Here is a 12,541-nt window from a genome sequence, read left to right on the forward strand (position 1 = left end):
ATGTGTTTGTGTCACTTTGTTCCCTTCAGTTGTAGCGAGCAGGAAATCTTTTGACTTGGTTATCCACCACATTTTTCCCCTCTGTTTTACTTTTGAAATTACTTAAAGCAGTTTTAATTTTATTACTTTTTGACAGGTTTAAATAGTGAGGTATACCAGTGCTGTAGCATCTTGCTGTTGCTGGTAATTTACAACTTTTCTTCAGAAGCTTTTTCTTTTCCTTCACCAAATTTAGTACATTAAAGCACTGTACTTCTGCAGCATCACTGCTTAATTTTCTTATTAGCCTTTTCCTAATGAGTTAATTTCAGTGGCCCTTTTTTAATTTTAAATTATTCTGAAAATAATTTTCATGTATCTTACCCAGTTCCAAAGGCTTTTGATGGAGCCATCCTAAACAGCATGGGAGCTCATCAGGAAAAGCATTCAGGTGGAATCTCGGGGCCACTTTGCAGGGATAGAAGGTGTAAATAAACGAGTTTATTTCCCTGCCTGCCCTGGGGACCTGCGGGTTTGTGTGAGCAGTTGTCAGCGGAGGGAGCCAGAGCACTGAGGATGGCCCCGGGCAGGAGCAGCTGGGCTCCTCCCAGGGATGCTGAGTGACCACCCCAGTGACCAGCCCTGTGAGTGACCACCCCTGCGGGCAGCAGCTCGGACACGGCTCCAGGGAGAAGCAGAATCTGCTGCCCAGCACTGCAGCCCCTCTTTGTTTTAACCTCTACACTCAGTTTAAACTCTGCCTTGTGTCAGTGCAGAGCCAGCTTTGCAGGTTTGTGGTTTTGTTTCCTTCTCTCACCCCTTCCTGTGAGGCATGCTTGCATTTTCAGGCTGCTGGTGGTGCCCCTCACTTTTATTGGAGCTGAAAAAGCAGTTTTTCTCTGTGCACTTCTCCCTTTCTGACTCTCAAGTTGTGATTTTGCATAGTTAGTGCATCAGGCATTTGGCAGTATTGTTCTCAGTGATGCACTCAGAGAGCCTTGTGTAAATGTGATACACCTGTGCCTCCTGGAGTGACATTCTCAGAGGAAGTGAGGCTTCTGCACCACATCTTTCCCAGTCAGTGAGTAGGTGTATCAAGAAGTGAGAGGGTGTAATTACTGCTTTATGCCTTGGAGTTGAAAATCACTTGGGATGATGACTAAATTTCCTGTGAAGAAACCATGCATTAGGCCGAATAAGGATGGAATGTGTACAGACTCACTTGGGCAAACTCGAAGATACTCTTTGAAACCATCAGTGGTGCAATACACGGGGAGACAAGATGTGTACATTTGGTAAAAAAGAAATGGCACCGAAAGAAAAAAAAAAGTTTAACCAAGAGGGGTGTAAAGTCCTCACTTACTCACCTGGGTATACAGAGATAATGAGGTGAGAGTGTATCAGTCTGAGCTTTTTAGGAGTGAGGAAGGCTGTTTTCCTGCAGAAGTTGGGTGTTTGTGGGTTGTACAAGTGTTGTCTTGTCTCTGAAATCCGAGTTCCATCGAGTGCCTGGTGTCTGTAAGTGGAGTGGAAGAGAAGGAGATGGAAAAGGAGAAAAGGCCTGGAGTGTTCCTGGGTGAGTTTCTGGAGAGTTCCTGGGTGCCCTGCTGTCCCCCAGGGCAAAGGCAGCTTTTTCAATAGCCACATGAGGAGATAAGGTTAAAGAAAGATAAGGATGTGAGCCTGGCTCTGGCTTTAATCTCTTGTTTTGTTGTGTATTTTGGATGTTGTCCTGTACAGACACTGCCCTGCACGTGAGCAGTGTGAAACCTCACCTCTGCAGCATGTTTTCTGTCTTTATTATCCATATTATCAGTGTTATATACCCATATCCATTATGGATGTAAATATCCAGGATTATACATCCATATTATCAGTATTATCCATGGTTACCCACTGCCTCCCTCCTTGCCTTCCCCAGGTGCCAGGAGTGCTGATCCCCCCTCTGCAGCACAGACAGATAAATTCTGCATCCTTCCCCTGGCTGGGTGTTAATTTGTGTCTGTGCCTTGCTCAGCTGTCCATGCTCTCACAATTCCTGGGGAATTGTTTTTCTGGATGTAACAAACACCCAACCTTGTCAAGGCTGGCTGGAGTTGAGCAAGGAGTTCAAAACTGGAAGAGGCAGATGGGTAGAGCAGCACAATTAGATGCAGGTTAATTATTTCCACAGTGGATCAGTCTGTGAAGTTATTAAAGCAGTGACCAGGTGTTTAAAGCAGAACTTCAGCATGAAATATCTGCAGATTGCATTCCTGCAAAAAACACTGATTGTTCCCCACCCTCCCTCTCTGCTCCTGCACTGCTGGAATGTCTTTAACAGGATTTGTGATCCCTGCTGTGGCAGGGGCACTGGGAGAAAACCAGTTTCCTCTGTTGCAAAGGTGCTTCCTTTGAGTTGAAAGAATTTATAATGCACAATTTTAAAAGCTTGGGGATGTGTGTGTGATAAACTGGAAGGTGAATATACTAGTTTGCACAGTAATCTCTCTCTTTGGGGTGTTCCCTAAAGGTTTTTGACACAAATTGTTTCACCAAAAACCAAAAAAAAAAAACCCACAAAGTATTGGAAGTACTTTAAACAGACTGAGTGCCTAGACTGTATTTATTTAATATTCTTTTGGCTCTCTTAGATTTTCAGTGTTATGTATGGTTGGTGTGCCTGCATTTATTTGTAGCCAAAATCACCTGATTTTTTTTAGTTAAAGCTGATGCTTCAATCTTAAGAAAGGAGAAAAGTTTTCTCTCCTTAGACATGTCAGCCTTTGCTTTGTGCTTCAGGAAACCAAAATTTTAATTGCCTCTCAAAAATCGGATTTCCACTTCTTTCCCTGAGATTCCAGAATACTTTGTGCCCTCTTTCTTCCAGTTCTGGACGAGATGATGCTTTTATAACATCCAAGCCTTGATGATATTGATAATTAGTGATATTACTGATATTAGTGTGAATATGCTTTGTCCACAGGAGCTTAGAATGACAGTGTAGCAAATTCAGAGAGTTCAGGACTGCAGACAGTTCCTTATCTGCTCCTGAAGAAGAGGAATTGGCATTTCCAATGCAACATGACTTCTTGGAGGATGTATCCTACAACTAGATCCATTTACTGTGAGATGGGCAGTGACATGTCTTTTGTAATATAAAATAATGTCTAATTCTAAAGGGAAATCTTTCAAGTTTGACTTTGTCCTTGTTCTCATAATTAAAATATCAGGGCAGTAAAACAAACTGTCTAAATATCCTTGAAAAAACCCATCTTATTTTGGACTTAAACTGGTTCCCATTTTGATACCATCTTCATCCAGAGCAGGGTTAGAATTTTTTTTTCCCTCCATTTTTTTATGAATAAAATCCACTCATCCTACATCAGGGCTAAATTTTCCTCCTAAGAATGACAATTTTATGGAATCAGTGCCAGTATAAAATGCACAAATGCAGGTTACAGCATATGCCTGAGATCTCAAAATTGTTGTAGGAAAGAAAAAGATTGCAGCATCATCAGATGCATTGATTCCTTTTTGCTGGTTGTGTTTTGGTCCCTTTGAATGCTGTGTCTAATTCCTTGTAAATGGAGCAATCAGGCATTCATTCATGTTGGCTAAAGTAGCTAATTGTTCCCTTTTTAGGCACAAATAGCTGAAATACGTTGTGTATGAACATAAACAAAAGGGTTTGATTAGCATTTGCATATTTTGGACGTTCTTTTAACAGATGTGAAGATAAAGTTTGGGGTCCTTGTGTGCTGCTGCTCAGAATTTGAGATCCATTCAGGGAGATTTTCTTCTCCTGTTGGACCTCTGGAGAGGCATGAGCCATCAGGAATTTTGGGAGTAAATTACTTAAAAAACAAGTGAACAGATCCAGAACGATGCTTAATTTTTTTTTTTAAGTTTTACTTGACTTTCACTGCACTAATTATGATATAATTACCCTTTTTCAGTGGTGCTAATGGATAAAATTCCAGCCAAAATTTACCAGGTCAGGGTTGATCCCATAAGTGAGCCAGTTTTTTAAAGGGTTGAATTCCTGTGGCTGTCAGTTCTGCACATCACTGTTCTCTTGGAATGGATTTAATAAAATAAATTTTAATTGTATACACTATGTCCTTAGCATGGTGAATGAATGTGCTTTTAGCATGAGGTAAGAAATTTCTGATAAATCTGTATTTATGCAACTTGTGTTTAAATAATACCTTGCATAATGAAAGTGACCTTAGTTCTTAAACAGCAGTTACATTATCAATGTCACTCTGATTTAAATGTAAAGATAAAGTACCACATCTAAAATTGTAAGGTTTCTTTTGCTGCAGGAGAGCCCAGCAGATCTGTGTGACCACACCAGCAGCCAGCAATCCTGTTTGGGCTGCTCAGATGTTAATTCAGTGCAGAGCTTTTGTGTCTGCAGCCTTCTGCTTTGTCAAAATAATTTTTAGCTCAGGATTGAAACATGTTCCTCACATTTTCTAATTTTCACTATTGTTCACTATTTGGCAGCAGAATAATGCAGGGGAGTATCTCATTATTTCACTTCAAGTATTTCTTTTAAATGACTGCAATAACAATTCTGCAGTTAGATTTTGTTATGTTTAAATACACTGAAAAGTGACTTCAGCATTGTATTAATGATGCTATTCTTAGATGGGGGGTATGGCAGAAGTAAGAGCATTGCTTTTAGTCAAGTGAATTATGTTACATTATTCCACAGAAGATTGCTTGGAAAATTGGATAAAGCTCAGATTGCTGACATGGTTTATACAGATGAGAAAGAACAGGCTAATATTGCACCTAAAAGCAGCATGGAGTAGTAGCCAGCTCAGCTGGCTGTTGAGTTTCTTTGCATAGTGTTAAATCCAGGTTTTCTGGTGGTGGAATTCTCTTCCAGACCATGCAGAGATGCAGCCCCAAACTGTACATTACATATGCTGGATAAAGGAATTTGTTATTTGCAGTGCACATCAAATTCCTTTAGGGATGGCTTAGCAACTGGTCCCTGTAATATATTTATATTTATATATTGGCACCAAGTAAAGTGTTTGTTAATTTAAGTCTAAATATTTAAAGCTTAAAAGCATACTTTGAAATTCATCATCTGGTTTTATGATTTCTCATCCCAGTCCTTCCTCATGGGTACATGGTGTTTTAGGCAATTCTTTGCTGTGCTTTCTTTCTATTTTGAAATAGGAATCCCACAAAGTTTTCTTTACAGGTGGAAAAAAATGGGTCATTGGAATGCCATTTTCCTGACCCTTTCTTATTTGTGGGATTAAAGCAGAAAAACTGTATGGATGCTTAGTTTTAGATTACTGGGGCTCCAGTAACACAGCCATATGTGAGGATGATTAAAGTGCAGATTAAGCTTTGGAGGGAGGAGTTTTTCAGATATCTGCATGTATTTTACATATTACTGCCAGTTTCCAGTTGGCCACATAGTAATGCTGCTGTTTAAATTAAGTAACAGAGTTCTGCCGCCTAAAAATGAAAAATGAAGGTTTTTTATCTTCTGTAAGGTACAAATGTTCATAATTCAACAGTTCAATACTCCCTCATGTGGAGGAGAAGCGTTCCAGTGTTTCAGGTACTGCAAATGTCAATAATTCTCCACCCAAATGGAATTGTGGGTGGTGGCAGTGACCCTCCAGGACGTCAGGGCAGCTGTTTGCTGTGTGCTCAGGGTGTCCTGTGCCTCTGTCACTGAGGTCAGCCCTGCTCATGAAGTGCAGTGAAATTTCAAGGACTCTTAGACTCAGCTGTCTCCAGGGCCAGAGGCCTCTGGCTGCTGGGCTGTGGTAATGTCTGCAATCTGTGGAGGTGCCTGATGTCTTTGATTTCCTCATGGACACTATTTATGAGCAGCCACACTGCCAGCTGGCCTGAAACCTCTGCAGTAAAGGCAGGCAGTCTCCAAAAATCCTAAATTCAGGTGGCATCCTTAGGTCTCATCCCTGCTCTGAGCATCTTGCTGGTCCCTGGGAGCATGGGCTGGGCTGCATTTGCACACCCTTGTCTGGGATGGGGAGTGTCTTCCTCAAAGGGCTGATTTATCCTTGAACTGCTTTGGATGCACCCATTCACCCCTGCTCTCAGTACTTCCCTGAAAAGCAGCAATCTGGCTGCTCAGAAAGCAGAAATGGAGTTAGCCTCTGCAACCTGCAGCCACTCCATGGATATCTTGAGGGATGCAGAGGAGGCTGGGGTGAAACTTGGTGGTGCTTGTCCATTCTTGCTGCCCTTTGCTGTTAAGAACATGATTGTCAGGAACCTGCCAAGAGCTGTGGAATCACCTCTTGTTAAAAAAGTGTTTCCTCACTCCAGGAGGATGCTTCCTTGACTTCAGCCCTGAAATAGGGAGATAAATGTGAAAAGTTTTTAGCAAAAAAAGTATAGAAAACCCAACCCAGTCCTGATCCAGGTAATTGCTCATGTACAGGATCTGGCTTGCATTTGGAATGAAATCCAAGATTCTCTGCATTCCTCAGTTCTTTGGCTAACCTGCTCACAAGGAGGTGACCAAAACCAACCAACCCTAAACAAACCAAAGGAAGAGGTTCCCTGCCTCCCCCATCCCCTCACAGAAACACAAGTTTTAATACTGATCTTCCTCTTTTGCAGTGAAATAAATGCCCGGCTTGATGCTGTGTCTGAGATTCTCCTGTCAGAATCCAGCGTGTTTGGCCAGATCCAAAACCTTCTTTGTAAGCTGCCAGACTTGGAGAGAGGCCTCTGCAGTGTTTTCCACAAGAAGGTATGCCCATCATGACACTAATTTGTTGTTTTCTAAACAGCATCCTTCTGTCTCAGTGCACTTCCTTTGGTTTTGCATGTTTAAAAGTGTGTTCTACTTAGGGCTGATATATTAAAGGGATGTGGGTTTATAAAAATCAGATGTGGTAAAATCTTACTGTGTGATCAGTGATATGGTGATAGAAGAAATGTAGGGTTCTGAAGCACATGCTTTGGATTGCTGATGGTAACAGGAGAACATCTGCAGCACTCCTGATTTGGTGCCTGGATTGCCATGAATTGTTGTTTGCCTTTAAACCAGAGCTCTGCACTCCATGTGCTTATCTAAAATCACACGTGCAAGTGGCACCACTTTGGCTGTAGGCAGCTGTTTGCAAGTGAGTGTTGGTTTGTTCATAAATTCTCCAGTTTGGACCTCACATCCACATTTTAATAGGAATCAGTTCTTAGCTGAAACAGATTCATGTGCCAGTGCAACCTGTGGAGAACTTCATGCTTTTATCTCACTGCTCTACTTGGATTTACTTTGCCCATCCTCTGAAGTGTCCCACATTCACTGATACAATTATTGGGTTTTTTTGTCCAAACAACTGCCCAGGAATGAGATAATTCTCTTTTTAATGGCTTAAATAATTTCAGGTTTCATGCATAGCACTGTCTTTAGGGTTAAATCTGCATTTCACAATATCCTGAACTGCTCTGCTGCTGCCCTGTGGGGCCTTTTTTGCTTTGAGTTGTTTTATTTTCTGTATGTACTTTCTTCAGATGTCCCTCCCTGCTGTAGAACTGCTTGCCTTTCTCAGCTTTAAGCTCAGTTTTAGGTGGAGCCATGCAGAGACCCTGGATTTTCGTGGTTTTTGAGATGAGGTGGCAGTGCAGTTTGTCTGAACAGCAGCCACTGTAGCATGAAGATGTGTTTAGTGAGTGAGATGTTGGAAGGAAGCTGCAGGAGAGGAGAAATGCTCCAGCAGAATCCCCAAAAAGGGTAAATGGAAGGGGAGAGCTCTAAGCACACACTTTTCATTTGGTGGGTTTGCTTTCCCTGGTAAAAGCCTGGGCTGTGCAGAGCACTCTGGAGAGGACCTGAAGCACTGAACAATCCCTGAAGGCCTTTAGGACTCTGAGGAGATGGCAGCGTCCCTGAGAGAACAAAAAATCCAAAGCAAACTCTGGGAAACTGATTCTGGGAACATGGAGCCTGGAGAAAGGTCCCAGCAAAGCAGAAATCTGTTAAAGAACATGGAATTTCCATGGGTTCTTTTGTGTTCCTCCCTCCCAGGCAGTGCTGCCACCTCAGTTCCCTTTCCAGTTCTGTGAATTGCAGTGCCCAGAGTGCCATTTCAGTCAGGATTCTGATGGCTCCACTGAAGGAAGGTGCTGCTGGTTAGTTCAGTGTCAGCTGCAGGAAAGCCAGGTGAATGTGGCAAGCATTTATTTAATCTCCAGGCCCTTGGCTGGGCTGGCTCAGCCATCCCAAACGTTGCTGGGAGTGTTTTCCACATTCAGGAAGAATGCAGAAGTGTTGCTGTGCAAAGCCCTGTGCACCTCTAACTTGTGGAGAAGACAGGACAATGAAGGCAGAGCATCCTGATGGGAGCTCTTGTGCTCAAGGACGTCACTGTCTGCTGTCCTGGTCTGAAGCACTCATTTTATTTTTCTGAAATCCTGCTAATAGGTTTGTATCTGATAGCATAATTCAAGCTGGCAGTTGTTAACCTCACCCTCCACAAGTCCCCATTGCCTCAAACCACCCAGAGCAGTTTCTGATTTATCCCAGGTGCAACCAATCTGGAATTAGAGCTCTGTTTTCACAGTGGGAATTAGGTATTACCTCGTGGGTCACACCCCAGCCTGGAAAAGGAGTGTGGGAGTGGTTCAGGAGACAAGAGCAATATTGCAGTTGCCATGGAGAGTGGAATTACTTCAGGACTGGCTGCTGCTCTCAGTTTGTGCAGGTCCAGCTCTTGACACCTCGCCAGGCAGAAATGCTCTCCATGCAGAGGAGCCTCTGCTCTCTGTGGGGAAAGAGGGGTGCCAGGAGATGAAATGTCTGAAGTTGAGTGCAAAGGACTCTGAGAGACAGGGAATTACTAATAATGAGTTTTGTCTCAGTGGTGCCTGGGTCTGGTGCAGAATCATGCCTCAGTGGTGCTTGGAGAATCACCAAACCACCCAGCACCACGTGCACCACTGACATTTCCTCCTGGCAGCCCTGGGAAATGCAAATTGCCTTTTCTTGCCTCGGTGAAAGTGGAGACTGTTCAGGAGTGTGGCAGAAGAGGGTCAGTGACCAGCGTGTGGGCAGGTTTTAAAACCACTACAGAGTAAACATGCCATTTGTACTTCTAGAAATGTGTCCTGCAGGGCCAGCCTGGTGTTTCTTGCTGTTTCCATGCCTGTGTTTCCAGTGTGTTTCAGAAGATAAATATTTATACAGGCTCAACCCATAAGTGTTTATCTTGTTTGTACCCTTTGCTCAATAAACATTATTTTTTCACTAAAGCACAGTCACGAAGGGAATTATCATAACAATTGGCCATTCAATGTACAAAACAGATTAGAGGGGAGCTGTTTACCTAAAGAGTGAGAGCAGTAATCAAACCTTACCACCGTGTAGTAGGACATAATTTCAGTGAGTTCTGACTTGATTTTCCCCATATGATAATCTTTTGACTTCAGCTAACACATACCTTATATTATTTATTCTTTTTTTTCCTGCTGTGGTAATATCATGCACATCTTGCTCATACTACACTTTTAATCTTTTAAAGAGTCTGCATGACACGTATTTTTAGGTTTGCAGTGCTAAATGCTGATTTGAGCAAACTGTTCCCCATTAAGCTGATTAATACAAAGTCATAACAAGGGGGACTTAATAGTCTTAAAATTAAATACCTTATTTTTCCTGAACCAAAGTCTGCTCCCTATGCTAAAGAGATAAAGGTGGGTATTACAATTTGAAAGGAGTGATAAATGTATACTGCATTTAGACACCCTTTTTTATTTTTTAATTTGAAATGCTTTCAACTTGGAGCAAGTGGTTAGTGGCTGTCAGCTGTGGCTCTCTGTTGGAAACAATTCCAGTAATGCAAACAGGCTGAATTGCTGTCAGTGTTGCTGAGAGGGTGTTAGATCTCTGTGATCTTCCCTGCTCCCATTTTCAGGAAAGTTTGACAAACTGCTGGTTGAAACTCTTGCTTGGCATCACTGTCAACTCTGAGGTTGTTTCTCCAGTGCCAGAGAAGTTTTGGCTGTCACTGGTGTCACCTCAAAAGCAGACTTCAGAAACAGCATTGCATAAGCTTGTGAGAATCTTTTGCGAATGCAAGGCTGTTAATCCTGATTTATGTAAACAATTCTTACTGTATTTTAAAAGCTTACCTAGGATTTGAGTGGAATCAGTCCCACTGTAATGGAGCCCAGATTTTTAGAGTTATTTGTTCCAAGTTATCTTTGCTTATTAAATTATTTCTGTAGTGGAGACATTAAATTTTAGATGCAGAGTCCTGCAGTGTTACTGAAATGGAGAAGGAGGAACAGGAGCACTCTGAATAAGCACATTCTTGGGCACACTGTTTAATAAGGTTGTTTGCAGGAAAACACGCTGAATTTCTCTTTCCCAAAGGTCTGCAATCACAGAATCAAACAGGTTTTAACTCATTAGGTGGCTCCTAAAGTGTCCTGTAGGCCATCAGAGCTGCTGTGAGGATCCTAGGCATGTTTATTAACCATCCTCTGACAAATGTCATCGCTTCCAGAGTTGTTTTAGGTGCCTTGAAATCCAGCCTGAGCCTCGCCATCCTCACACCCTTGCTGGCAAACACCTCAGCCAGGTGTCCTCACCTGTACCCAAAGTTTTCATGAGGCAGAATAATAGATAATTTATGAAACAAGACTGAAATACCTTTTTTTTTTGTTAAGTTGGTGATTAAAGGAGAACAGAAGGCTTAGAGGTATTTGAAGGGTGTTAGCAGCAAAGAAACAGTTCAGTTAGTGTAATACAAAAGAGTAGAACTTGAGATATTTGGATTAATTTAATGGACAGGAAAATTGTGCTGTCTGATAACACTTTTACAGTTGTTGCATTATGGATTAGTGGTAAGCACACAGTGTCTTGGGACATATGGGGCTGAGAGCAGAAAAAAAAAAATAACACAGAAAAATTGGAGCATTTTCAGGGAAACCTCCTATTGGGTCTGCTCTGTCCCACAGAACTCTGTGGTTCTGTAAAATAGATGAGGTTAGGTTTTCCAGAAACATTCTGGGTGCAGTTTTTGTGGCCCTCCTGAATTCCTAACTGTGGTTAAATTGCATTTTGGATAATACTTGATGCTCTGTTTGGGTACAGACGTTCCTTGGGAATAACTGCAGTGTAATAAATGAGAATTGCCTTAGTTCTTGCATTTCAGTGTGGAAAGGAAAAAAAAAAAATTATTTTGGGGAGAAATTGAAAGGGGAAGGATGACCAAAATGTAGATGTGTTGTATGAAATAGTGATTCACTCCAGCTGCCTCTTCTGTGAGCAGTGCTGTGCTGATCACCATACAGTCCTGTCCAGAAATTAAATTCTAGGTTGCTGTGGTAGAAGAGGAAAAAAAAACCCTAAAAGCCAGAAAGATGTGGCAGACAAAGAATATGTTATGTCCTACTGCCTTCCTTGCATCCTCAGGTGAGGAAAATAAACTGGTTTTCTTTCAGCATTGTCTGTTGACTGATAGGAGAATTTCAGATGGCTAAAGGAGGAATGTTTGTACAGATCAGTAAAATATTAAAAAATACCAGCATAATTATTTATGGAAAACCTTTTCTAGACTTTCTGGAAAATGTCCTGGGAGTGTGACTGGGTTGGTGGGGTTTGGGAGCACGGAGGGTCCTTAGGGCTGGGTTTCCATGTGCTGAGGTGCAGCACAAGTGCAAACCCAGGGCTGCTCAGAGCATTGCAGAGCCAGCACTGCCTCCCTGGGCACTGGGAATGTGCAGAGGGAATTGATCCAGGTGGGGAGCACCTGCCTGAACAGCCCTTCCTGGAGAGGAGCTGAAGGTGACAAACTGCTAAAAAAAGTGCCTGAACCACGTCACAGGTTAGTGGGTGGTTCAGAAAGGGAGAGGGGATTTTCTTTTGAAGCTGGAGCTTTTGGTGAGGAGCTGCTTTAAGGGCAGCCAGCGTGCTCCTGCTCTGTGCTGGTGTGTCCTCTGTCCCTCCTCACACAGAGCTACTAGCATTTTACACAGGTTTGGGGTTTTTTACACAGTGCTGGATTTTCCTTTCTCTGCTTTCTCTTCTTCCTTGTTCTTGTTCCCATTCTCTTGTGCCTGTCCTTGATTTTCCAGCCCTGTCCTGCCAGGGCAGCACTGACAGGACCTTGAGGACAAGGTGTGGTGCTCCTGAAATCACCAAATGTTTTATTTTGGAGGACAGGTGTCTGCTGAGAAAGGCAGGAGCTTTTCTTTGAAATGGAGAATGGAAACCCCCTCCCTCCAAATTATTATAATTTTGAAATCGAGGGGCTCTCAGGCAAAGATATGGGAATTAGGAATAACAGTTCTTCACTAGGGAAATTAAAATAGAAATACAGCACTACAAAGAACAAACCCCAAACCCTGACACAGTCAGAGTACAGCCTGACACCCGTCAGGCAGGGTGTTGGCAGCAGTCCCATCCCATGGTGGCTGCATCCTCCTGCAGTGACAGATGTGGCTCAGCTGGAGCAGTGCTCCTGTACAAGGTGCAGTTTCCTCCCAAACTCCAGGGATGATGTGGAAGGGTCTGGTTTTCCTCTGGGATCCAGTGGGAAAGGCTGCTCTGATGTTCCAAATCTCAGAT

At 42.7% G+C, this 12,541-nt stretch overlaps 1 protein-coding gene across 1 annotated transcript in view; it reads left to right on the forward strand.

Annotated features, from left to right (window-relative positions):
* MSH3 (mutS homolog 3) overlaps positions 1-12,541 on the forward strand; it is an 81,969-nt gene that overhangs the window by 38,530 nt on the left and 30,898 nt on the right. Inside the window, exon 13 of the mRNA XM_033086431.1 lies at positions 6,586-6,718. Coding sequence (XP_032942322.1) covers positions 6,586-6,718 — 133 coding nt within the window. The remainder of the gene's footprint in view (positions 1-6,585; positions 6,719-12,541) is intronic.

This window comes from Catharus ustulatus (assembly GCF_009819885.2).
Source record: "Catharus ustulatus isolate bCatUst1 chromosome Z unlocalized genomic scaffold, bCatUst1.pri.v2 scaffold_26_arrow_ctg1, whole genome shotgun sequence".
NCBI classification, from domain to species: domain Eukaryota; kingdom Metazoa; phylum Chordata; class Aves; order Passeriformes; family Turdidae; genus Catharus; species Catharus ustulatus.